Here is a 27,928-nt window from a genome sequence, read left to right on the forward strand (position 1 = left end):
GAAGGAGCCGACTTTTGTCATCACCGCAGGTCCATCGGGCCACCTCATATATCCAAACCCGATTACTTATTCCCTACGATATTTTTGCCTTCGGCAAGATTAGGGAAAAAAATTGCAATTAATGCACAACTACTATGATAATAATTAAACAATGTCTTCCAGAACTTTCAAGTCATGACTTTTAAAATATGCACCTTGAGAAAAATTGCTCCAGAAATGTTCCTCCATCAGTTTCTCAGTCAGAGAATACATTACTCTAGAGAAACCTTTGTTACTAATCTATTCACAGCTTATCCTATTCTTTCCCTAACTGTAACTATAAGACGCTCAAGAGTTTGACAAATTATACATATCATTAAAATATGTCGCGTAAACAGAAACGAGTATTAACAAAAAATATATAAAAACCAATTGATATAAAACACCGACAATTTCCGCATTCTTACATGCAGACAAGACCAGTGAAATTACATTATTCATTAATTCAGCTAGTAAAGTCCGGATCACCAAATATCCCCGACCAAGTGTTTTTATTCTCATGTTTATGATTAGGATTTAATGTTTTAAATTTTATGATATTTTCCACGTGCTCTGCACATGGGTACTGGAAGAGCAAACAGTCGTCCTCGTAATGGTAGAGCAGGCCGTCCAACTGTTCCGTTGACAGGGTGGAGTAGTAGCTGTAGAACATCGTCATATTCAGGGCAGGGGTCTGGTTTGTCATCCATCTCTCACTGTTCGTCTGGAGAGATTATTAGGTAAATTTTCTCATAATAATTGTTACATGAGAAATGGCCTAATCCTGAAATCTATCCGTTTGGTTTCTTTTGTTTACTTACGACGAGTCTTAGGTTGCCGGTTAGGTTGAACATATTTTTCAGATCACAGTCAAATGTTTCCGCTGTCAACAGAAAATTGTACCTGAAATGTTTAATTGTATCAACACTGTTACTTGTTATCGGGCATAAGTGAGACGCTAAAGAAAACTTTTAAAAACCATCATTGTTGGTACCAATATTATATTTATAGTTGGTAGCAATATTGTGTTTATGATACATTCTTCATAATTCCATATATTATCAAATTATGTTGCTCACTGAGTTAAACCACACGGACCACACCTCTGACTAGCTGGAATGACATGATTGTTCTTCCAACCGGCTATCGTTGCATCCACAATCTCCTTAAATGTGGGATATGGTGGATATAAATATGGGTTGTCTTCATCTGGTTTCCTCTGATTTTTGCCCTCTGTCATTGATGCCGCATAGTTAATTGCCATGTAAGCTGCCGTCCTCTTATCAAAGTTGGTAATCCATTTTATTGGTCGATAATGCATCATGAAGCTTAAGTAAGTTTCTTTGTAAATCGGGCTGCTTAGCAGCTCTACTTTATTTCTGTAAAGGGAGAGTATTCTTCTGAATGGATCTCGGACTACTAGGAATCGTTTCTCGTCTTTAGGCGGAGGATCCTGAAGATAAATTAGCGTTGTGAAAATGATTGCAAGTTATTTAGTTACATTAGGAGTCTAAATGTACGATAAGAAATTTGGGAATTTTTTCGATCTCCAGAATTAAGTTGAACATAGATATGCATCTCCTAAAGTCCTAAAATGAACACTCATACCATTTACAAATCGTCCGTACCCACTAACCGTTTCTTTGAAGTCTTCTAGATCTCTGAAGCCCCCTTCGAAGTTCTTCGTTTTAACATCTTTGTTCTGAAATATTTCATTATCAAAATAGTCGCTGCAGAAATGTGCGAACACGTTTGAGGACGCTGCCTTGTACACTGGACACCATCCCAACAAAGATTTGCTGAAAAATTGAAAGTCGAAATCGAAAATGGAAAACTAAATTGAGTGTAAAATTTGGACATTAACGTCAGCCCTAAATATCGTCAATGCCTTATCAGACTTTATCCAGGCAGGTATTACTTGGACGGACATGTTTTTGGCATAAAATAATTATGGAAGCAAACATTTTATTTGATGCATATAAAATTTACATGGTAGCTGGATTTTAATTTGGGTGGGCATCACTACGATACTGAGCCCATCAGTGTCCACGTCATGTCTGACCAAATAAAATCCCCCAAACAAAGTCAGCTGTCTATATAAGTTTAACATCTCTGTAGTAAGTTATAATTAGATGTACTAACGGAAAGTAAAACATCTCCAAGATTTCAGAAAGTTTAGATCTGACAGTGTTGTTACATTGTGACTGTATCCAATCCAACTTTCGTTCGTTTTCTTCCGCGAACTCTCTGAATAAAACATTCGTTCGGTCAGGGTGGATACCAAGCGTTGTAATTTCCACTTTATGATGTAACTGTTAATGTTATGCAACAAATGATTGTGATATTAAAAAATAAACATAGTATCTGAGATGATTTAAATCTGGTATTGAAAACAGATTTGCTAGAAACCTACAGAGAAGGTTAAAATATCAAAATATCTCACTCTGTATTAGGACACAATTGATCAGTTTTAATATTTTCCTCAGTTTGGGGTAGCTGTAGAGACGCAAGGGAGGTTTCAAGCTTTTGGTCGCTTAGATTTTTGGGACCTCGATCATTAAAAATATGGGTCCAGGCTATCGTAGGAGTAGGGTCAGGTTCCTCATTATCATTCCTCTCTTGTATAACAGAGACGTTCTGGGATTCAATATCGATAATACATATTTGGATTCATCCACGCACATATTTTTCTAAAAACATCAAGCTAGCAATGCCATAGAGGGCTCAACAGGGGATGTTAATTTTTCGAAATGGTTACACTTACATTATATTAACCAGTATTTATATATTATAAGCAAAGTGTACACTATACACGATATGTTAAGTCTAAAATATAGCTACTAGAAATGCAGTTACAAGTCAGTGAAAGCAAAATTGAGAATTTTTAATTTTACAACATTTTTAAAAGTACATACATAATACAAGATATTTTAATGACACTTACCGTACATGGTATGTTATCTTTAGAAGACCCAAGATAAAAACATATGAACCCGAATACTAGCAAGAAAGATATTCTGTATCCGTAGCGGAAAAACTCGTTAAATATCGTCATAAACGACTAAAATCCATTAACTATTGCTACTGATTAAGTTATGTTGTGAATAGTAGAGTCTAATAATCCAATAAGTTAAATTAATAAAAATCTCGAAAAGTTGAAGATATAACGGGCTTAAAATTAAGTGCATGAAACAAGTCAGTAGATCAGTATCAAATTACAGCCAAACAATGTTATCAAATTAGCGGGCCAATACACAGGATTATCACTCTTATTAGATCGAATGTAGTTCCTCCTTACACATGTGTAGAGCAAATAACAAACTTACATTAACCTAAAAATGCTGACACGTCACCAGAAATTGTGAGTACACGTAGTTATGCTAGAAGATACCATACATCAAAGTATAATATATAGTATCTTAAACAATAATCTCAATAAATCTGTGTGTGTGTGTGTGTGTGTGTGTGTGTGTGTGTGTGTGTGTGTGTGTGTGTGTGTGTGTGTGTGTGTGTGTGTGTGTGTGTGTGTGTGTGTGTGTGTGTGTGTGTGTGTGTGTGTGTGTGTGTGTGTGTGTGTGTGTGTGTGTGTGTGTGTGTGTGTGTGTGTGTGTGTGTGTGTGTGTGTGTGTGTGTGTGTGTGTGTGTGTGTGTGTGTGTGTGTGTGTGTGTGTGTGTGTGTGTGTGTGTGTGTGTGTGTGTGTGTGTGTGTGTGTGTGTGTGTGTGTGTGTGTGTGTGTGTGTGTGTGTGTGTGTGTGTGTGTGTGTGTGTGTGTGCGTGTGTGTGTGTGTGTGTGTGTGTGAGTTACGGGACTGGTTTTTTTCGGTATAGTGCCGAAAAGACTCTGGCGAAGCCAATAAGCAAATGTTTTTTAAATCGGCCGTTGGTAAGTGGTTTTATTGATAGTTTTGTACCACAAAAGTGACAAATGTGGCTCACTTTATCTCCCTCTGTGCTCTCTCTCTCCCATTACTGCATAGGCTGCGTTGGTACATAAGTCATAATTAGGTGATCCTCGATATTAACTGTCATCTAATACTATAAGCTTATTAGGGGGGGGGGGGGGGGGCTCATTGCGGTCTGTTTGTTTACTTTCATACGACAGTGTAATGCATGTTTTCAAACTTCACATATTACGTAATCAGCCGATCATTACACAATGTACACAATACACATGTGCATTAGCGGGCCAATACACAGGATTAGGAACGTTATACTCGTATTAGATCAAGTGAAGAGCAAATAACAAATTTACATTAACTTTAACAAATTTACACTAACTTTTCAATAGCAGTGAGGCATGATGGCCAGAAAAAAATACTGACGTGACGTCACCATAAATTGAAACATAAAATTAGCTGGCTAATACGTAAGATTAACTGTAACACTAACACTCTGATTAGATCGAGTGAAGAGCAAGCTTGAAGTGGCTAAAATGCATTAACTCTTGATTAAGTTAAGTTTTTGATATTTGGGTCTAATAAGTCGAATTCATAAAGATCTTGGAATGTTGAAGAGTGTAGGATTCGCTCCAACGGGCTTAAAACAAAGTACAAATAAGTCAGTAGATCAGTATCGAATTATAGCCAAACAACGTTATCAAATTAGCGGGTCAATACACGGGGGGGGGGGGGGGGGGGGGGGGGGGGGGATCAGGTACTAAGTGCCGTACATGACGTCGACCAAGTGCAGTTTTGGAATTTACAAAAAGGACCCACCCACCCCCTTCACGGTACTAACTGCTTTTTCGGATAATATTTAGGACACCCACCCCCTTTTGCGGTACTAACTGTTGAGAAATCACGGTTCTAACTGTGTCTTGGTATATAAAATAAGATACCCACCCAGAAATTGTTTTAAACATTGGAAAATGGGCAAATTATACCCACTATTTAGTAGGGGTTTTGTTTTCAATGTTATAGTCGAATTAAATGAAAAGTTACGAAAAAATTTTAAAAAACCCAAAAAAACCCATTTCCAAGATTGAAATTTGAGGTAAAATGGGTTTTTTGGGGTTGGACATCCCCTTTAGTGCCATGTACTAATTGTTTTTCTGGGAAATGAGCAGCAGACCCACCACTTAGTAAACAAGTACTAACTGCGTTTTGGAAGAAAATATGACCCACCCACCCAACGTCATCAGAAGGAATATATTTAATGTAGTTTGAGGAGCCCTCACTTTCCTCATGTCCAACAATGGCGTTTCTCTTGTCGCTATTATGAATCATAAGTGCAGGATGATTGCAATGGCCATATCTGTAAAAAGATTTTGGATCATGTGTTTGAATTTATTTTTTAGTATTTGGCAAACATTTATGCCCAAAATTGTATATTATCGAGTGATTAGTGATAATATCGCAGACTTCGCAATTAAGTTGGCAGCATTTAGGTGAAATTCGCTGTGGCAATATATTATGTACTATAACTACTCTTACTTTGAAGTCAACCAAATTTCCTTCCCTCTACATATTATCATGATATCATGTTTCAAATATGAAAATTTACCTTAGAACAAAAGAAACACATACATACAGAGATGAAGAATAAAATTATGATTCAATATGAATTATGATAAATTAATCCACTTATTTTACCTAATGTAGGTAATCAATACAGGTTCAATAACGAATAACAGATTGAAATACGAGCTGATCGCACCTCCTGCAATCATCTCAAAGGAGCAGGTGGATATGAAGTGAATAAGAGGGATGAGATGTTAACAAATTTCACAGGCCCTAATTTGTTGGTCAATTGCTATCTCCAAATCAAATTTCACAAAAAATCAGGGTGAACCCCCCTTAAAATAAACACAATAAATATAAAACACCGAACATATCGGCAGACAAGAGCAATTAAATTCATTAATTCAGCTTATAATGTCCCAATCACCGACCCTCCCCGACCAAGTGTTCTTATACTCATGCTTAAAATCAGGATTTAATAATTTAAATTGCTTAATATTTTCTACGTGCTCCGCACATGGGTACTGAAAGAGCAAACAGTCGTCCTCGTAAAAGCTGTTCAGGCTGTCCAACTGTTCCGTTGACAGGGTGGAGTAGTAGCTGTAGAACATCGTCATATTCACGGCAGGGGTCTGGTTTGTCATCCATCTCTCACTGTTCGTCTGGAGAGATTATTAGGTAAATTTGTCTCATAATATTTATTACATGGGAAATGGCATAAGCCTGAAGTAAATCCGTTTGGTTTCTTTTGTTTACTTACGAGGAGTCTTAGGTTGTCGGTTGTGTTGAACATATTTTTCAGATCACAGTCAAACGTTTCCGCTTTTAGCAGAAAATCGTACCTGAAATGTTTAATATTGATGTGGCCCAGTGGTGAAAGGTACATATGTGCCGCCCCCGGCCCCACTAAATTGTTTTGTGTCTGGTCTTCTTTTTACCGCCCTTACAGCTCTTTGTCACGCTCTGGGGGCATTTTTTACCCCCAGAAGAGGAGCAGAAAAATCAAAAATTCTGGTATAAAATGATGTAATATAAAATATTTTTACTCACTTAGTTGAACCACACGGACCACATATCTGACTAGCTGGGATGAGGTGAACATTCCTCCAACCGGCTAACGTTGCATCCACAATTTCCCTAAATGTGGGATACGGTGGATATAAATATGGGTTGTCTCCTTGTGGTTTTCTCGGACGTCGACCTTCGGTCATCCCTTCCGCGTAGCTAATCGCCTTCCATGCTGCACTCCTCTTTTCACCGTTTGGTTGCCCACTTATTGGTCGATGGTGAACCATGAAGTCTACGTAAATTTCTCTATAAGCTGGGTGGCTTAACAGCTCCACTTTGTTTCTGTAAAGGGAGAGTAATCTTCTGAATGGATCTCGAACCACCAAAAATCGTTTCTCCTCTATAGGCGGAGGATCCTTAAGAGAAATCAGTGTTATTAAAATGATTGCACTGTCATTCTAGGCTATGATATACATTACTACTCGTAGTATTTACAGCACCAAATATTCCCTACCCACTAACCTTTTCTATGAAGTCATCTAGTTCTCTGAAGCCACCTTTGAAACCTTTCTCCTTAACACGCTTATTCTTACATGTTTCATCATCAAAATAGTCATGGCAGAAATGTGCAAACACGTTGGAGGACGCTGCCTTGAACACAGGACACCATCCCAACTGAGATTTGCTGAAAAATTTAAATCGTGAATAGAAATCTAAATGAAGTTTACACTCTAAGAACCCGAGCATCTATCAAAATTTAGACATTTATAGAGTAAGACCTGCAAAATGTACACAATGATAGATAGTATCCCCAAATGTCGATTATCACAATACCCATCATCTCAGAATCTGTGTAACTTGTCTCAAGATGAACTTACGGAAAGTAAAAAAGTCTCTCCGTGATGTCAGAGATTTTAGATCTGACACTGTCAGTAAGAGTGTCGCGACATTGTGACTGTACCCAAGCCAACCTTTGCTCGTTTACTTCCGTGAACTTTCTGAATAAAAAGGGTGTTCGGTTTGGGAGGAATTAGCGATCGTAAAGCTTAACTTTTTGATGCAATTTTAAAGGAAATATCTTGCTCTCAGAATTGAGATTTTGTTTTTTCCCTATATTTTAAGATGCCGCCTGTCTGCAACACTAACGTTGAAAAACCAAAAGTGGACATCAAGTTTTTAATCCAAAATTGAAAACAGAGCTGCTAAAAAATCTATATAGAAACACTCGAAATAAGCGGACAGACGAATCATTTCATGGTATAATCAAAGAACAATACCAATCCCTGTTGCTAGTCGGGTGTATTGTTCATTCTAATAACTATATCATGAAATCATTCGCCTGCTCGCTTATTTTGAGTGTTTGACTTGTTTAAAATATGTATAATGCTTCTGCTTGTCTGTAGTTGATAAGGTTCAGCTCTTTTTTGGGTAACCAAGCAACAACAAATTATTTATATGTTTATAGATTATTATATATAAATTTATATATATACAGTAGATATGAAGCTCAAAATATCTCACTCTGTGTTAGGGCACAGTTCGCCTACTCCAATGTTGTCCTCAGTTTGGGGTAGCTGTGGATATCTTAGGACAGTTTCAAGATTTTTGTCTTCATCCTGACTATCATTTTTCTCTTGTATAACAGCGACGTTCTGGGATTAGTTTCAATGATAGATATTGGGCTTATGATACAAATATATTTCAAATGATAAAGGTCGAATGGGGGAAAGAATGGACATATAATAGATAGGCAATGTATTTCCACAAAATAAATTATGTGCGACTTTTGAAGCAAGTATATGCTTGAAATTCGTATAAAAAGATAAATTTAAGTTTCTATTAATCGGTATTTATACGCTAACAGTACAAAATGTTGCAAATTCAGTAACCCAAAAAGCGGTTACAAGTCAGTTGAAGCAATATTTAGTTGATCTTTAAAAGTCTTATTATATAAGAATTATAAAAACTGATAATTAGCGAAGTACCCATGATATTTTATTGACTCTTACCGTGATTGGTATGTTTGCTTTAGAACACCTAAGATAAAAACATATGAACCCGAATACTAGCAAGAAACATACTGTGCATCCGTAGTAGAAATACTTCATCTCATCATAAACGACTAAAATGTATTAACTATCGCTATTAATTAATATAAGTTGCGTTTTAGATTTTAAAATCTCAGTATATTGAAGATTGAGAATATTTTGAGTAGATCAATACGTAGGATTATGGCAAGTTTCCATAAACGATATTTTATGATCGGCGCCGATAATCGCTTATTGAGCGCTTTTTCGGCGCTTTTTTTTTAAAAAACCGTTTACAATCGCTTTTTTTACGATTATAAACGGTTCAAAAAAAATCGCTTATAATCGACTATAATTGATGTCATAATTCAAAAAAGCGCTTTTTTGAATTTAAAAGCGCTTATAAGCGCTTTTAAGCGCTTACTAGCGTCGCTGAGCGATTTGAAAGCGGTTTTCCAGTAGGATTGGTGCCAAAAACGGGTGGATAAGCGGATGGCCGGATAAGCGATTCGTAGGCGCTTTTTTGAACCATTTATAAGCGATTATAAAGCAATGAAAGGCATTAGTTTGGTCAAATCAAATGGAACATATGCTATCAGACTTTCAACTGACTATGGCAGGGTTAAAACAGTTTTAACGCTAGCAACGATCCCCTTTTACATAGTTCCACTAAAATGATAATTTAAGATTAAATATGTATACTGTATAGTGATAGGTAGATAAAGTAAAATGTGTAATAAAACGGTAGGAATAAAGTATACTAAGTAAACGTAGTCAACACGTCATACAACGAACTGACCCAAGCTACAATTACTCCCCCGTAATTTCCCGCGTAATCCTAGAACTCCGATTTGCGCCGCCGCAAAGTTATTATAAAACTAAAATCAACACGTGCGACAAATATCTCGTAACATTAGAAAAGGATGCCATAGGTCAGGCTATGGCATTAATATATTTCCACACCCAATACCAAACTTATTCTTTAGCCCATGCCTCTTTACCACTGATAAGTATATTTTACTAAGACGATCCCGTCTAAAACCCAACTCAATTAAATCATCAGTAAACTTCAAAACCCTATCAGAAAAAGCAACAACGTTATTACATATCCTAGAATATCTCACAACCTGTGAACAGTACGTGCCATATAATAAACTACTAGCTTGATTACTCATCAAAGGTTGAAACTTGACCACTTTAAAACCAAACTTATCCCTTTTATCATAAACTCTACACGAAAACTTCCCCTCGCTATTTATCGAAATATCAAGATCTAATACATTGGCGGCACTATCTACTTCATTTTCCTTATTAAGAGTAAGAGAGTCTGGATATATTAACTTAAAATATTCCTCTAAGTAACCATCAGAGTTAAGGGTAGTAATATCATCTATAAGTCTAAATGTATTATTTAACTTCTTTACAATATAGTATCTACTTTTATACGTACTGTCTAGGAAACTGTTCTCAAAATACCAAAGTGTTAAGTTAGCGCTTATAATTGGGGTGCAATTTAGCTGTTTGTAAAGCGCAAATAAAGCGCTTATAAGCGCTTTTAAAATTGAGTCAGGAAAACGCTATATTACATCTTATAACCGCTTATAATCGATTATAAGCGTTTTTTTAGAAATCGCTTATTACGGCTAATTCATCGCTATTTCACCGCTTTTACCGCTTTTCCTATCATCCATGGCCAGGTGAGCAGGAATTAAAAAGCGCTTATAAGCGCTTTTTCGATGCTGCCCCTAGCCTGGTCGGAACGGGGTAGTGCCCGGAATTTAAAAGCGCTTATAAGCGATTTCTTAATTCCCCTTAACCTGGTTGGAACTTTCATGTGCTTTTCTGAGCAACCTGGGGTGCACCGGCAGAGTCAGGATTTAAAAGCGCTTATAGGCGCTTATTATCGCTTTTCTACCACTTTTCCTATCACCCATGGCATGGGTTGGCAAGAATTATAAAGCGCTTATAAGCGTTTTTCAATGCTGCCCCTTAGCTGGTCGGAACGGGGGAGTGCCCGGAATAAAAAAAGCGCTTATAAGCGCTTTTTAAATGCTGCCCCTAACCTGGTCGGAACTGGAAATCAGAGTGCCCGCTTATGAGTGCTTTTCTGAGCAACCTGGGGTGCACCGGCAGAGTCAGGATTAAAAAGCGCTTATGATCGCTTTTCTACCGCTTTTCCTATCACCCATGGCCTGGTTGGCAAGAATTATAAAGCGCTTATAAGCGTTTTTTCAATGCTGCCCCTAACCTGTTCGGGACGGGGGTGTGCCCGGAATTAAAAAGCGCTTATAAGCGATTTCTCAATTCCCCTTAACCTGGTCGGAACTGGAGAGTGCCCACTTGCATGTGCTTTTCTGAGCAACCTGGGGTGCACCGGCAGAGTCAGGATTTAAAAGCGCTTATAGGCGCTTATGATCGCTTTTCTACCACTTTTCCTATCACCCATGGCATGGGTTGGCAAGAATTATAAAGCGCTTATAAGCGTTTTTCAATGCTGCCCCTAACCTGTTCGGAACAGGGGTGTGCCCGGAATTAAAAAGCGCTTATAAGCGCTTTTTTAATGCTGCGCTTATAAGCGATTTCTCAATTCCCCTTAACCTGGTCAGAACTGGAAATCAGTGTGCCCGCTTATAGTTATAAGTGCTTTTCTGTGCAACCTGGGGTCACCGGCAGAATCAGGATTTAAAAGCGCTTATAGGCGCTTATGATCGCTTTTCTACCGCTTCTACTAAATCGCTCGCCCAAATTTTAAGGAAATTCTTGTGAAAAGGCCCTTTAGGGCATGAAAGTGATCTATATCGGTGTATTTTTGGACGCTGATTCCGAATCACCCCCCATGACGTAGGGTTAAAATGCTTCCCTGGAGAGTTATGGGCACAAATCCGTTTTGGTCACGTGACAGGCTAGTAAAATACGAATTCGATTGTTTAGGGCCCGGGTTAGGGTTAGGCTTGTGGTAAGGGTTATGGTTAACTTCGGGGTTATGGTTAGGGTTAGGGTTGGGATTAGGATTTATGTAAAACCGTTTTGTACGGCTGCAAAACCATAAAAACCAAAGTCACGTGAAATTTTTGGGCGAGCGAATTAGTAAAAGCCGAGTTGGACTCCAATATATGGAACAAATATTTTACGAGTGTCACCCGTCAATTCTCGCAATCACATTCAACATTGCGCTTCGCTATTATAGTTTGGTAAAAATTCACCACTAGACTGGGCCTCGCCAAGCTGTGAATTGAAAGATGTGAATTGCTGTGAATTGAAAGATTGACATCGCATTGTGAGTCAATATTTTATTTTGTCTCATGTTAGTTCATGCTGTAAAATGGGCATATCAGCTTGTTTACCGATTACCGCGCAATTGTTTAATTTACTTATGACTATGTCACGACGCGACCTGAATGATACAAATAGACCCAATACCCATGGTTAACAGGTGATACTCTTAACTGACGGATGTTACTCGTCTAAAGTAGCGCGCGCCGCTTTCTTCTCGAAATGCCACGATGGCACGTGCTATGTCGGGCCAGACCAGTAACATGTCGGGCCTACATGTAACATGCAATGGTCAACCACATGCAAGTGGGCACTCTCCAGTTCCGACCAGGTTGAAGAGAATTGAGAAATCGTTTATAAGCGCTTTCTAATTCCTGCCAACCAGGCCATGGGCAGTGGCGTAACGAAGGGCCCTGCTGACCCCGCTGTGCAGGGGGGCGCCGTCTTAGGGGGGCGCCAAATCGTCGTTTGAATGTGGGACAAATTCGAAAACTTAACTAAAGTACTAGTAGGGGGTGCACCATAAAAATAAACTTGCTCGGATTTTAAAAATTTTTGTACCATTGTTTTCTAGAGACTGTGAGAATTTTCACAATACCAAATTTGTCATACCTTTTTGGAAAGATCAGTGAGTTTCGCCTAGGTGCCATATTTGATGGTGCGCGGCTTTTGGAGCAAAATTAGCTGTAAAAGTCGCGTAATTTGACCAAATTTGACCAAATTCGTTGATTTTTGTCGTATTATTTGGATATATCTTCAGTTCCTTGAATGAGATCATTCTGAAAATTGGCGACGACCTTCCAATAGGGCTTTCACAACTGTCCGAAAAATTTGGTGGATATCGGAGTTGATATAGTGATCAAAATGGGGAAAAATACGCTGCTTTTAGCTGTAACATAATGTCTAATGGTTGGATATGCTTTAAACTTTTCGGACACCTTCCTTGTAAGTCTCTGAGTAAGCTTACCAATTTTTGTTGCAATCGGAGGTCGGGAAGGATACTTTATATCTATTTGTGTGAAGAAAATTGTGCTGGCCGAAATTAGCGCTAAAAAACCATCCTACAGTCGGCACGCGCGGCTTACTGTCGATTGCGCACTACCTAGTACTAGCAAAACTGCGCGTTTTGCTCTAGATACACACTTTTTTAGAGATTTTACCGGCGTATCCTCTTAAATCGCCTAATTTGTTCAATTTTAGGGAGGGGCACCAAAAGGGAAGGGGGCGCCAACAGGGGGCGCTTTTTCGGCAGGGGGGCGCCAACAGGCAACGTTACGCCACTGGCCATGGGCGATAGGAAAAGCGGTAGAAAAGCGATCATAAGCGCCTATAAGCGCTTTTAAATCCTGACTCTGCCGGTGCACCCCAGGTTGCACAGAAAAGAACTTATAAGCGGGCACTCTGATTTCCAGTTCCGACCAGGTTAAGGGGAATTCAGAAATCGCTTATAAGCGCATATTAATTCCAGGCACTCCCCCGTTCCGACCAGGTTAGGGGCAGCATTGAAAAAACGCTTATAAGCGCTTTATAATTCTTGCCAACCAGGCCATGGGTGATGGGAAAAGCGGTAGAAAAGCAATCATAAGCGCCTATAAGCGCTTTTAAATCCTGACTCTGCCGGTGCACCCCAGGTTGCTCAGAAAAGCACATGCAAGTGGGCACTCTCCAGTTCCGACCAGGTTAAGGGGAATTGAGAAATCGCTTATAAGCGCTTTTTAATTCCGGGCACACCCCCGTTCCGAACAGGTTAGGGGCAGCATTGAAAAAACGCTTATAAGCGCTTTATAATTCTTGCCAACCAGGCCATGGGTGATAGGAAAAGCGGTAAAAAAGCGATCATAAGCGCTTTTTAATCCTGACTCTGCCGGTGCACCCCAGGTTGCTCAGAAAAGCACTTATAAGCGGGCACTCTGATTTCCAGTTCCGACCAGGTTAGGGGCAGCATTAAAAAAGCGCTTATAAGCGCTTTTTTATTCCGGGCACTCCCCCGTTCCGACCAGCTAAGGGGCAGCATTGAAAAACGCTTATAAGCGCTTTATAATTCTTGCCAACCCATGCCATGGGTGATAGGAAAAGTGGTAGAAAAGCGATAATAAGCGCCTATAAGCGCTTTTAAATCCTGACTCTGCCGGTGCACCCCAGGTTGCTCAGAAAAGCACATGCAAGTGGGCACTCTCCAGTTCCGACCAGGTTAAGGGGAATTGAGAAATCGCTTATAAGCGCTTTTTAATTCCGGGCACACCCCCGTCCCGAACAGGTTAGGGGCAGCATTGAAAAAACGCTTATAAGCGCTTTATAATTCTTGCCAACCAGGCCATGGGTGATAGGAAAAGCGGTAGAAAAGCGATCATAAGCGCTTTTTAATCCTGACTCTGCCGGTGCACCCCAGGTTGCTCAGAAAAGCACTCATAAGCGGGCACTCTGATTTCCAGTTCCGACCAGGTTAGGGGCAGCATTTAAAAAGCGCTTATAAGCGCTTTTTTTATTCCGGGCACTCCCCCGTTCCGACCAGCTAAGGGGCAGCATTGAAAAACGCTTATAAGCGCTTTATAATTCTTGCCAACCCATGCCATGGGTGATAGGAAAAGTGGTAGAAAAGCGATAATAAGCGCCTATAAGCGCTTTTAAATCCTGACTCTGCCGGTGCACCCCAGGTTGCTCAGAAAAGCACATGAAAGTTCCAACCAGGTTAAGGGGAATTAAGAAATCGCTTATAAGCGCTTTTAAATTCCGGGCACTACCCCGTTCCGACCAGGCTAGGGGCAGCATCGAAAAAGCGCTTATAAGCGCTTTTTAATTCCTGCTCACCTGGCCATGGATGATAGGAAAAGCGGTAAAAGCGGTGAAATAGCGATGAATTAGCCGTAATAAGCGATTTCTAAAAAAACCCTTATAATCGATTATAAGCGGTTATAAGATGTAATATAGCGTTTTCCTGACTCAATTTTAAAAGCGCTTATAAGCGCTTTATTTGCGCTTTACAAACAGCTAAATTGCACCCCATTTATAAGCGCTTATAATCGCTTATAAATGGTTCAAAAAAGCGCCTACGAATCGCTTATCCGGCCATCCGCTTATCCACCCGTTTTTGGCGCCAATCCTACTGGAAAACCGCTTTCAAATCGCTCAGCGACGCTAGTAAGCGCTTAAAAGCGCTTATAAGCGCTTTTAAATTAAAAAAAGCGCTTTTTTGAATTATGACATCAATTATAGTCGATTATAAGCGATTTTTTTTGAACCGTTTATAATCGTAAAAAAAGCGATTGAAAACGGTTTTTTTTTTTAAACGCCGAAAAAGCGCTCAATAAGCGATTATCGGCGCCGATCATAAAATATCGTTTATGGAAACTTGCCGGATTAGCACTCTTATTAGATCGAATGTAGTTCGACTCCTTACACATGTATAAAGCAAATAACAAACTTACATTAACCTAATAAAATGACACAACTTTGCATTTATGGTTGATAGCCAGCAAAAATAGTAAATACTGACACGTCACCAGAAATTGAATCGAAACTACACGTAGCTAATAGCTATGCTAGTAATAGTATACACTAATATATTGCGTGGATACTGGATATGTTGTATATTATATAATTATAAGAAGGTTTGTCGCCACTTTAGAGTTATACGGGTTCCTGCTAGTATATATATATATATTTAAAGTCACTATTGTGACGGTACATTAGAACTAGACAGAAACAAAGTGTGAAGGGCCTGAACGGAACCCCTCGGTTTCAGTTCCTTGTTTAACACTGCCGTACAGCAAGGACATAACGTTTTAATAATTTATTTGAATGGTTATTTTTACGAGTAATTGGCAACCATTTTACCAAAAATTGTAAATCGTCTCCAATTTTTTTGTTAAAAACTCTGAAAAGGTTGTTAAATCCCGTCATTAAGTTTAACGATTAAAATTAAAGTATTATTGCTACACCAAAGTGCAAATGAAAAGTCAGTTAATCAGTATCACATTACAACCACACATATTATCAAACTGGTGATCTTAAATACGTAAATACGTAAGAATAACACATTTCTTCAATCGGAATGTACTCATGTAGTTCCTTCTTAGTCCTTACCCGACAAGATAAAATAGCTAATTCTACCTAACCTTAACGAAATCGCAAAACTTTGAACATATGGCGGAGTGAGATTCCGGGGCCTTCCAGTAATGATCTGCGATGGCAAGCAAAATACTGCCATATATGCAAGCCTCTTGATTTATATTACCAGAAATTGAAACTTCACTTAGCTATGCTTGTTAAAATGTATTTATTATTGCTAGTAGCGACAGGATCAGTGTTGCCCTAATTACACTTCAGCAAGGGCAGATAACGATGGATAAAACAACCGAATAGGCGTAGGGAAAAGCAAAGCTTGAGAACATCCTAATCCCCAATTATGCATGTGTACTGTGTAGGCCTGCATAGTTATGAACCTAACGGAGTACACTTTAAAGTTTAAAGGGTACTACCTTTATCACATACACTAACAATATTGTTATCACAATCACTATCAGCAGTAAGGTGTTAACGTTAGATATATATCCGACTTTCTGGCTATTTTCTCACCACTCTTTTAAAATAGGAAACACGCCCCAATCAAACAGAACACAAAACAAACAACAATATGAAACACATATCATAAATGAAGCCAACGATGTTATTTTTAGGGGGCTGATTGAAGGAGAATCAGTGGATGGGGTAGTAGGTTTAGATGCTACAAGAAGCTTGCTGAGAAATACACTAATCACTACAAGTACAACACTGCTCATTCGCCCACAAACCATCGTATCTGCCGTAAGCATGTGCTTGCTAATCCTTAGGCCTGGATATTAGACCCATTCAAGAGTGGTAATTATAGGTCGGGTTACCAGACTGGCTGGTACCAGAGTGGTAAGGGGCTGCCATAGTTATAGACTGGTAAAACTTGGGTATTACCAGGTCTTATTATCGGCAGTTACCATGGTAAGTTACCAGGTTAACTGTTAAGGAGTTACTAACATCTCCATAGATATAAAACGAGGCGATATATGGTACAATGTATAATGAAACGATGCAAAGAATTACGAGGATCTTATCAACGCCGGATTTTGAATGTTTCGAAGAACAATACAACTTAGAAGTACAATACATCTACAGAAAATATATATGTACATCAAGCAAACGTTTCGGTAGATACCAGAACTTGATCTGTTCACTGAGGAGATATTTTTTGCTATTCCTCGAAACATTTGCTTGACGTAACCCATCGTTTATTCCGCTCTCGGCTAGCAGATAGAGCACTATCAGCAGACTAGATGGCGCCTCCCAAAGTAAATATATCCGTTGCCATTTTACGGACACCACACCAATCAATTTTAACACGTGAGAACTGTGAGAGATTTACGATTGAAATTATTTTGATTGAGCCAAATGCTTTCATGGCCTTCTTATTAGTATAGTATGAAAAAATGCAAAATTGGCCAAGGAATAAGAACATTAGGTCCCGAAATTTGGACCTCATTTGAGGTTAAGACAGAATAATACCTGCACAGATTAGATATAAACAAGTACAAAAGCTAATCCCTATTTATACACTACTAATGACCGTCCCAGAGGCTTAAGGTCCCTGGAGTAGAAGGGAATGTTAGCAAACTGGAGCAGCTCTATTATAAAAGGGATAGCTGAGAACTCTCGTGTATTGAGGTTTCTTGAGCAAATATTGAAGAGTAAAGTATTAGATCGCGGTGTTTTTTTCCTTCAGATTTGCCGCACATAAAATAGAATTAAACAGGTGCAGGATCGGGTGAGATCAGAGGCAACATATAGGTGCGGTAAAATTATGCAAAATTCTGAAAATCTTTAAAATATTTGCTCAAGAAACCTCGATACTCTTTCTTGAGATTAAAGTTAAACAATGTGCATATGTGGGTTAAATTTTGTATGGAGTTTTATACTTGAACTTTTGAACACCGTTACCATGATTACTATGCAGCTTCATACTTCTCAACAAATCATTGTGTGTGGTATGTGGACGGAGATCATGAGGACAGCCGCTTGAATCGGGTACGGCATAACCAAAAAGGCTGAGAAATACAATGGGCTTATAGACGCTCAGGCGGATAGTAATCTAAATAATGGAGAAAAGCGCATACAAAGTCAAGACTCAATGGGAATTGTTAGAAAGTTAGGGAAACCTGTTTTGTTTGTTACTTTTACCTGTTCTAATAAAGTCACGTCTGTTAAGGTATTTAAATGCAGTACCGTTCACTCCTTTTCAAGTCACATTCTCGAAGAATAAATGACCCTCCCTGGCCCTATTAGTATTAGATAATAAATAATAACGTAACCGAGCAAGCTCACTGACCTGTTCCTGTTCAGAACAGCTGCGTCTCAGATCATCATTTTCCCTCTGTAACTGTTCTATAGCACTCTTCAACTCGGTCACGTGAGTTACCTCTGCACGCAACCTCGCTATCTCCTCCCTGTCGAGCAAAGTATCAATATTTCAATCCATGTGACCCTGTAAGTTTATGTATAACAAGGATTAATTTAGAATAGATTCACTTACAACTGACTGTCTGTTTCTTGATATTTGCTTTTGTTTTCTTCTAGCTCCTTCTTCAAATTCTCGTTCTCAACTTCCAACTCTTCAGTCCTTAGAGATATTATGAGTGATACAAATTTGATCATTAAACGGTTAAATATTTTCATATTAATTAGGGGAGGTGAGCTATATTTTTTACATATGACATTGATTTGAGGATTTGGTTGAACGCTTCTGGAAACTGATAGGCTAATCGCTGTCACGTGTCAAAGAATATTTCTCAGATAAGTTTCAGAAAGAAAATATAAGTGAGATAGGAAAGGCGGCGAATATACCGTCAAACCTTTAACTTGGATACGAGGAACTGTTGTCTGTATGACATACTAACTTGATGACTAGGTCATTCAATATTTTGGTGGAGGGTTTCGTAGTAGAAGGTTCCTGATCCTCATTATCATTCCCCTCTTGTATAACAGCAACGTTCTGGGATCATATTTCAAATGATAAAAGTGGAATGGGAAAAAATAGACTTAGAAGCTAACAGTACTAAATACATAATGTTGCAACCCAAAAAGCGGTTACAAGTCAGTTGAAGCAATATTAAGTTGATCATTGAAAGTCTTATTATATCAGAGTTATAAAAACTGATAATAAGCGAAGTACCCATGATATTTAATTGACCCTTACCTTGAAATTGAATGGTGAGTTTGCTTTGGAAGACCCAAGAGAAAAGCATATGAACCCAAATACCAGCAAGAAAGAGATTAAGCATCCGTAGTGGATTAAGTTGTTAAATCTCGTCATTAACGACTAAAATAAATGTATTGTACTGCTAAAACAAAGTGCGAATGAAATGTCAGTATTCAGTAAGTGTAGTCGTTTTAAATTTGGTTGCAATTAGCGAGCTCTGTTATCAGCTAGTGTTGTAACTTAAGAAGTGCTCGTCTTTTAGTGTGATCGTTCTGTAAGAACTGTACATCGGAATATACACGATGCAGCACTCATAACATCTCTATACAAGGCATTTGGTCGATGACCCCGAATATGAAGATCCGTTTAATGCCAGGCATGCAGATCAGCTAGCGAGAGCTACAAACAGTTTTTTTATTGAAATGTGCCACGAAGATCTTGTACAAGCGATCAGTTTCGAAAGAAAAACTGTGTGATTGGCTGCAAACTGTTTGTTTCATTCTGAATCGTTATGCAGCCCCTCATTTGCAAATGGCTGCGGAGAGAGTAGATAAACAGAACATCTCATTAATCGCGGAGCAGAAAACTGTCATTCATTTGCTGAAGAAGCTCATTGAAAAGAAGAACGCAGAACTCAAGTCAGTCCAAACAACAGTGCAGACAGAAATGAAATCATATTCTTCTGCTCTGAAGAAGATTTGTGCTGCTGCTCTTACGCCAAAGAAGATCTGTACTGCAGTTAAGACAATAGCTGAAAAGGACGAAAGAAGCAGGAACGTCGTAATCTATGGAATAAGTGAATCCGACGGTGAGAAGTTAGAAAACAAAGTTGCTGAAGTTCTTGGGGAGATAAACGTTAAATCTTCATTTCGTGACTGCTGTAGAGTTGGTCTGAACAGAGCAGACACATCACGACCTACTAAGCTATCTCTGAATTATAGCTCTGATATGGCAGCTCAGGTGCTGAGAAAAGCTAAACTTCAATGATTTATTCGAGTTTATTCTATCCGTTATAATTGCTGTACTCTGTAAAGTTTGAAGAGTATTTAATAAAAAAGTATATAATTATATACTTTAAAAAAACGTGCCAAGTTTTCTGGGAGGCAATAGACAGAAGGACATTATCTCCAATATTTTAGAAGACGCAGTATACTACGTCATATTCATATTAAAGCATTGCCACGGTTCCAAGTCTGTTAACACACATGAGGTGCGTGCACAGTTGTGTGTTAAGACTAAAGCTCTAAAGTATCATCTAGTGAGGCTAGTGTGAGGCTATTGTGTGCAGGTAGAAAGTGGCACCTACCCTCACAGCTGATATAACGTTTAGCAATAGCTTGAAGGTTTCAGAACTTGAGGGACTACTTGAGGATCGAAATTTGTAGGATATTTTTTGATGCGGGAAAAACTGACTACCAAAAAATACTAATACCTTCCTCCCTATGGCCACGGGCTTTCTAGTATATAAGTTAGCCACAGTTAACTCGTTAGTATTTGGTATTATATATTATTTTATTTAGTATTTTAGTTGCCGGGGGGATTTCGTCAAGATTAAAATACAATATAGATATTAGATATAATACCATGTTATTACTAGGTCGTATTATCGGCCTCTTACCAATTACCATGGTAACTCGTTAGTATTTGAGAGTCTATTAGCACCCTGACGTGACTTATTACGTAACTGGATTAGTATCACCAACATCTGCACCAATATCTAGTCAGACAACAGAAAGAAAACAGAAAGCAGAGTACATAGCGATGGGGAACATTGATCCCGTAATACGTGTATGTATATTGTACAACCTTGTAAGACTTCCCCATAAGTTGCAAGTTTCGAAAGTTTCTTACAACAGCTGTGTCTGCATCGGTAGCGTTGGCCTCCACTTTCTCCTGAACTGATGGACAGTAGTCATACAGTGATGATATAGTGAGTTCATATCCTTCCAGCTTTAGATGCTCAGGCAGCTCGCATCAATTTAATAGTTTCTAGTGTTACATCTCGTTACTCGATTCAAAAAGGAAAACCAGCTCCAAATATTATGTCAGTTTTGCGCTGTAAATAATCCGGCAGAACAGTTTAAAGTAGCTATTATCAATATACAAGCCATTAATATTATTTTCCCATGACCCGATTTTAAATGAATAGACAAATAGACAAACACTGCCTCGGAGTACAGCGTAAATACGTGCAATTAACAGTACAATGTCAAATGTATTAACTCGTAGGCGTAACAGAACCAAACAAGACCAGGGATTATACTGAATGTTAAGCCGTAGTAAATACATATTATATTATATATCATATTATATTACATAACATTAGGCGATTAAAATGCAGCGGTAAAACTATTAATCGATAGACGGAATGTTATTTGGTAGTACAGATAGTTAAGAAGAACGTTTAAAAGAGTCGATACATTGTAAAAATGTATAGATTATAGGGTTGCGCGATTCCCATTCTAAAACAAAACTAAGTACAATTATATCTAAAAATAAAACAGTCTAATTATAAATTACTAAACCCTTGTCAGAATAAGACCACTGTACTGAGTGTACATTACTGTCAATATCATGAATATGTGAATATATTATTTAAATATGTGCTGAGTGCCCACATCCAGAAAGTTTAAAATTTCCTCGCAGATACAAATTTTCTGTTTTCTGTGGCGGAATTTCGACTTTCAACCGTTGAGCAATATACTGGAAAGGCTGTTGAGATGGGTGCTTGTTTTCGAAATGCCGTTTGAGGTTGTCCGCTCTTTTAAGTGTAAACTTACAAACCCCACACTGTACATTTACTTTAGACTTATACATAATCGACTTACATTCTTGAACCTTAAATAATGTGTTTCTAGAACGAAATTTGTAAAATCATCAACAAGAACATAATTATATTCTTCTACAACATATTCAGAGATAAACCTAATTAGCACGACCCTCATGTTCGGTAAATAGTATGCAATTGGACAGAAATGTTTGCGTAGAAGCTTCTTTTACGAACAGAAGGAAGGAGAATCTGGGTTAGTTCGAGCAGGTACCGCTGACGGCAGGGTATTTGAAGGAACTAGATAAATGAAATATTCATGCTAATAATATATCGAAAATAACATTCAGCCTACAGCTTTCAGTAAACGTCATGTACATTAAGCACTCATGTACATTAAAATCGCACACGCAACGAGACTAATCAATACCACGGATATTATGAGCTGAAATTATACTCGAACGATCAATATAGCGTGAACAGAGTCAGACTCGCGTTGCGTTGTGCGTGGCATACCCACGTGCGAGTCAAATGGGCTGTTGAGTATAAGTGACTGCAATTTAGCTCCTCTGTGATAATTAATTAATTGGTGATTTGTCACTAGTAATAGTAGTGCGCTATGTGGTGATAAATTGAAAATTCAGCATAAGTGTTTTGTGTTTACAATCTTTTATTCTAGCTTTTGCAACACTTTCATTGCTCTCTTATCGGTGTCGGTAGTGTTATCTCAATCTGCTGCTACACCGACGCGTCGTGCTGTACGCCTTACCTTTAAAGGAATCAGTAAAAATGGTTCTTTGCTCGAGCAAGAAATCTGAAGAAATCTAAATGTACAGCGTACCACACATGGTACATCTTGACACACGCTGTAACCCCTTTTGATCGCGTGCACGAGAGGTATACAACGTGTAGCAAGGTACATCACACCTGACAGAAGCAAGGAGGAGAGAGCAGCTCATCAGAAGCTTGTTGTAAAAGTAAAGGAAATGATCACTGCTCAGCCAACAAAGTATCATTATACTAGAGACGGCAAGATTTTCAGTGTAGATAAGTTAAGGTGTAACATTCGGTGTTTTTGATTTCTATATAATTACTTTGATTTAAATGTGTGTATGGCTCTTATTTATGGCTGATGCGTGTATTTGTTGATTTCGGCCGATAACGAGGAACGTTTAATTGTGAGTTATAAAACTGCAACCGTGATTGTAACTCAGGTAAGTGATGACTTGTGGAGCACACATCGCTGAACAGCAATCGCGAAGCAGGTCTCATTAAGGCTAGGTATATCTAGGGTTTTCTTTTTCTGAGGACGCTTTGCCAGTAGTTTTACTTTTTGTGTTGTGTGCTATGGTACAGTGTTTCAATTTTTGGATATAGTGGTATGTTCTATTACAGATATCTATATTTATCTAATTCTAATGTAATCATAATTATGACAACAAAAGCATACGTTTCCTCCCCATCATCATGACAACAAAAAAAGTTAAGTTTAGTGACCGTTTCAAAATTAAAATATTTCATATGAAATATGTGATATCCACTTAGGTCGAAAAATCTAAAATCCCCCTCCCAGGAATTTGTGCATATTGGATGACATCTATGATTTCATCCCCCTTGAAGTTGAGCACTTAATAGCAACCGCTATCTAAAAAAGTGATACAAAATCAAAATACTGAACAGCCCGACTAGACGGAGAAAACTTAACCCTGAATTAACTTAACTCTGAATATATTAGACAAACAGTTTTTCAGCATGTTGTCACCACCTTGCGTGGTCTTATGCATTATGCATTATGCATTATGCATTATGCATTATGCATTATGCATTATGGAATATCTAACAAGCATTAATTGATTTTAATGGAGCTTAAACTTTATAACGTTTATCAAAATTTGGTGAGCTTGTTGGAATGCTATATTTTCTTGTGAAAGCCTGCAGAAGGCGACATTTAGTAATCTTCAACGACCACCTCTGCCCATCAACGAAATTAGTGTAAGAAAGGTTTCAAATGAACTATGTGATCAAAAAATTCTCAAAAGGGGATTTTTGCTTAAAAATAATTGTTCAGTAAGTGAAACGCGGAATGCTGAAAAGGCAGTAGACAAGATCAATCAATGAGATGATACGTCTCCAATATTATACTGCACGCTCGCCAGCACTTTCTTACTCTTAAAAAGCAACTATAAGCAAGCATTATGTATGTTATTAGTGTATGTTAATATAGCCATCTCACACCGAATTTGAACCACAAACCATGCTTGATCTGAAAATACATTTATTGATGTTCAAATTACGATTAAGCTAAAAATGGTCTTTTCAGAAGACCATTTTAAAAAAATAATGTTAACAATGACACCCAAAGGTCCTCAAAACATTCGATTACCCTCTATTTCTGTGTCATCGACTCATCTTACTTACCATTTGGTGTTTAAGGTTCTAAAACACATACCTTCAGTTAGGTATATTATATAGTTATATTCAACCGATCATTTGTCACATTTCTTGTGTACCAGATCATCGGATAGAATTATCTGAATTAGCTGAACTATACTGCTATTCGTCTGACATAGTACATACATCCATTGACAAAAGACTTGAATGACATGGTTAGCGGCTTTACAAGAGAGCTCTCATAATTTTTTTAAACGATACCATGGATTCCATATGAGCCTGCTGCTTTATCCGGATTAGTCCCTTCTACTAGCTTTATGGTTGCAACAAATTCAACAAACAGTTCGTTTTTGAATAGTTGTTTTTTTAAAATAGTCTAAGAGTCAAGAAACTAGATAGTTTAGGAAATTCTTAAAATTCTTTAAGATTCCTGTTAACAAACTAGTACCGGCAAAAAGCAACACCTTAAATATCAAATACTCAACACTCAACAGCCAAGAAATGCAATATAATTGTAAAAAAATGTAGTGACATTTAACGACATTTAATTAATGTAATAAAAATAATCACAGAATTCATTAATTCAGCTAATAATGTCGGATCACCATATATTCCCGACCAAGTGTTTTTATACTCATGCTTATGATTAGGATTTAATAATTTAAATTGTTTAATATTTTCCACGTGCTCTGCACATGGGTACTGGAAGAGCAAACAGTCGTCTTGGTAAAAGTAGAGCAGCCCATCCAGCTGCTCCGTTGACAGGGTGGAGTAGTAGCTGTAGAACATCGTCATATCCAGGGCAGGGGTCTGGTTTGTCATCCATCTCTCACTGTTCGTCTGGAGAGATTATGGGGTAAATTTTCTCATATTAATTCAAATTGTAACATGGGAAATAGATCTGAGCCAGAAATGAATCCGTTTAGTTCTGAATTCCAATTTGTTTACTTACGAGGAGTCTTAGGTTGCCAGTTAGGTTGAACATATTTTTCAGATCACAGTCAAATGTTTCCACTTTCAGCAGAAAATCATACCTGAAATAATGAACAATTATACTGCCGTGACTGGCTATCGTTCACTAAAGAAGAAAACCAATACTGTTTTTTTTTAAAATCCAGTAGCAGTAATGTATGTTTTATGCGCCAAAAAATTCCATATATTATCAAATTATGTTGCTCACGGAGTTGAACCACACGGACCACATCTTTGACTAGCTGGAATGACATGATTGTTCTTCCAACCGGCTATCGTTGCATCCACAATCTCCTTAAATGTGGGATATGGTGGATATAAATATGGGTTGTCTTCTTCTGGTTTCTCATGAGTTCCACCCTCTGTCATTGATTCCGCGTAACTAATCGCCTGATCAGCGCTTATCTTCTGATCAAAGTCTACATTCCATCTTATTGGTCGATAGTGAATCATAAAGTCTGTAAAAATGTCTTTAAAAATTGGGTGGCTTAACAGCTCTACTTTATTTCGATAAAGGGAGAGTAATCTTCTGAATGGATCTCGAACTACTAGAAATCTTTTCTCGTCTTTAGGCGGAGGATCCTGAAGAGAAATTATTTTTGTTTGGGGACCGGTTTTTGGTACACCGGCCAATGTTTACAAAATCATATGATACATAACAATATAATTTTATTTAATATAAGTGAAAATGAGAGTTGAAAATTATGATGTAACCTTTATCGTTTATTCTTTTTTTTTTAAAACCAAAAACTTTAAAATTAAAACTTGCATATCATGATTTATTTATTAAAAACAGTGAAAAAAAATTTGATTTGATACGACAGATGATCACACGCACTGATTTATAAGGTACTTGTGTTGGTAATTTACGATTAGTGAGCAGGGCAGAGTCGATAGTATAGTGCTCTGTATATTGCTCTGTTTGAACCGTAGTTAAAATAAATAAAAGTAAATGAGACCATGTCTTATCAGCACCTTCAAGTGCTATCATGACAGTGAATGGGCAGTGAACTAGTGTGCTAATCGTCTAGTTTTACTTATTCCTCAGGTAATTTTCAGTAGTTGATTTGTTGTGTGCCTGATCTTGTTGATTTACGTAGCCCAGGTAAATTATGTCACAGAAAAGGTGGCCATTCTTCATCGTTTCCTGAGCTTTGTAGTTCTATCATTACACGCTTTGCTGATTTCTTATAAATGCTTATTGAGAAAATACTAAATGGGTAAGTTATGCGACTAATGTTGTGCTCGGTAATAGCTAATATAGGACCTTTATTAAAAAAAACACTAGCGCATAGATCCGGATGAGAGTACGTTGTTAGCCAGTTGATATTGTCGTCATAAGACGTGCCATACTTTGGTATTGCACTATTTAAATGATGAGATTGCACTGTCATTCTAGGCTATGATATACTGTATACATTACTAATACTACTCGTAGTATTTACAGCACCAATTAATAGTCCGTACCCACTGACCTTTTCTTTGAAGTCCTCTCGTTTTCTGAAGCCTCCGTTGAATCTCCACATTTTGACATGTTTGTCCTGACAAGTTTTATTATCATAATAGTCGCTGCAGAAATGTGCGAACACGTTTGAGGTCGCCGCCTTGTACACTGGACACCATCCCAATAAAGATTTGCTGAACAATTTAAAATTCAAATTTACATGAAAGTTTACGCAAAAAGATCTTTTAACGTACAGTACATATCTTTTAACGTACATGGTAGCTGGCCTTTAATCTAGGCGGACATCACGTGAGTTCACGTAATGTCCAACCAAATAAAATCTGATAAGGCAAATATCAATCTTAGGCCCAAATTTCGATAGCTCGATTATTGTCAAGTCGCGATATCTTTGTCCCTTTTGTCAATAAAACAAATTTTAACATATATTATATCTAATATCTCTGTTGTAAATTGCTGTTAATTATAATACGATGTACTTACGGGAAGTAAAATATCTCCCTTATTTTTGTTAGTTTCGATCTGACACTTTCAGTGAAAGAACTAAGGGTGTTGTTACATTGTGACTGTATCCAATCTAGCTTTCGTTCGTTTTCTTCCGAGAACTCTCTGCATTAAGACATTTGTTCGGTGTGGGTGCATAAAAATCGTTCAATTTTATGACGTAATTTTAATATAAATCTTGGACTATGGCTCTAAATTAAAATTGAAAACAGATCTTCTAGAAACCTATATATTTTGAAGGTCAAAATATCTCACTCTGTATTAGGACACAATTGGTCAGTTTGAATATTCTCCTCAGTGTTGGGAAGCTGTAGAGATGCAAGGGAAGTTTTGAGCTTTTGATCGCTTTGATTTCTGATTCCAGACAATATCTGGGCTGAGGAAGGTGCCCGATGCTCCTCATCATTTCCCTCTTGTATAACGTTCTGGGATTATATTTCAATGATAGATATTGGGCTTATGATGGATCATGGAATATGTTTCAAATCAGTAACGTTGAAGGTTGATTGGGGTTAAGGAAAGAATAGACTTGTTGTAGGAACAAGAGGATTCAACGCAACCGGTTGTTTTAAGATATATTATCTTATAAAATGTAAAAACTAAAATATACGGTATACTAGATTTAACAGAAACTTACCGTACATGGTATGTTAACTTGAGAAGACCCAAGAGAAAAACATACGAACCCGAATACTAGCAAGAAACATACTGTGCATCCGTAGCAGAAAATCTTTTTTAATAAAGTCATAAACTACTATTTAATAAATTGAGTTAATTCAAATAACATTCAGGTTGAAACCACCCCTAATTAGAGAAATATAATC

At 37.8% G+C, this 27,928-nt stretch overlaps 3 protein-coding genes across 34 annotated transcripts in view; 1 reads left to right on the forward strand and 2 right to left on the reverse strand.

Moving 5' to 3' along the window:
* LOC134811502 (putative leucine-rich repeat-containing protein DDB_G0290503) overlaps positions 1 to 27,928 on the forward strand; it is a 109,558-nt gene that overhangs the window by 73,976 nt on the left and 7,654 nt on the right. The gene's annotated exons all lie outside the window — the stretch shown is intronic.
* Positions 416 to 27,860, reverse strand: LOC134811631 (uncharacterized). 3 transcript variants are annotated; one of them, XM_063818641.1, is made up of 7 exons: positions 2,963 to 3,095; positions 2,462 to 2,655; positions 2,161 to 2,265; positions 1,655 to 1,817; positions 1,098 to 1,471; positions 840 to 921; positions 416 to 742 (listed from the first exon to the last, which is right to left on the reverse strand). In XM_063818641.1, exons 1-7 carry the CDS (start codon positions 3,071 to 3,073, stop codon positions 485 to 487), a joined length of 1,287 nt encoding a protein of 428 aa, XP_063674711.1. In that variant the 5' UTR covers positions 3,074 to 3,095; the 3' UTR covers positions 416 to 484. The 3 variants fall into 3 exon arrangements, 2 of the variants coding, with proteins under 2 accessions (XP_063674711.1, XP_063674702.1); XR_010159835.1 differs by lacking the exons at positions 416 to 742; positions 840 to 921; positions 1,098 to 1,471; ... (2 more) ...; positions 2,462 to 2,655; positions 2,963 to 3,095 and adding exons at positions 24,536 to 25,006; positions 25,119 to 25,200; positions 25,347 to 25,720; ... (2 more) ...; positions 27,360 to 27,529; positions 27,742 to 27,860; XM_063818632.1 differs by lacking the exons at positions 416 to 742; positions 840 to 921; positions 1,098 to 1,471; ... (2 more) ...; positions 2,462 to 2,655; positions 2,963 to 3,095 and adding exons at positions 24,569 to 25,006; positions 25,119 to 25,200; positions 25,347 to 25,720; ... (2 more) ...; positions 27,360 to 27,529; positions 27,742 to 27,854.
* LOC134811621 (uncharacterized) lies at positions 5,546 to 19,192 on the reverse strand. Its single transcript, XM_063818619.1, has 10 exons — positions 19,006 to 19,192; positions 18,707 to 18,801; positions 18,343 to 18,429; positions 18,139 to 18,256; positions 8,008 to 8,138; positions 7,365 to 7,484; positions 7,009 to 7,171; positions 6,529 to 6,902; positions 6,239 to 6,320; positions 5,546 to 6,140 (listed from the first exon to the last, which is right to left on the reverse strand). The coding sequence occupies exons 1-10, from the start codon at positions 19,120 to 19,122 to the stop codon at positions 5,883 to 5,885; spliced, it is 1,545 nt and encodes a 514-aa protein (XP_063674689.1). The 5' UTR covers positions 19,123 to 19,192; the 3' UTR covers positions 5,546 to 5,882.

Source organism: Bolinopsis microptera, chromosome 1 (genome assembly GCF_026151205.1).
Source record: "Bolinopsis microptera isolate Bmic1 chromosome 1, MBARI_Bmic_1.0, whole genome shotgun sequence".
Classification (NCBI taxonomy): Eukaryota; Metazoa; Ctenophora; class Tentaculata; order Lobata; family Bolinopsidae; genus Bolinopsis; species Bolinopsis microptera.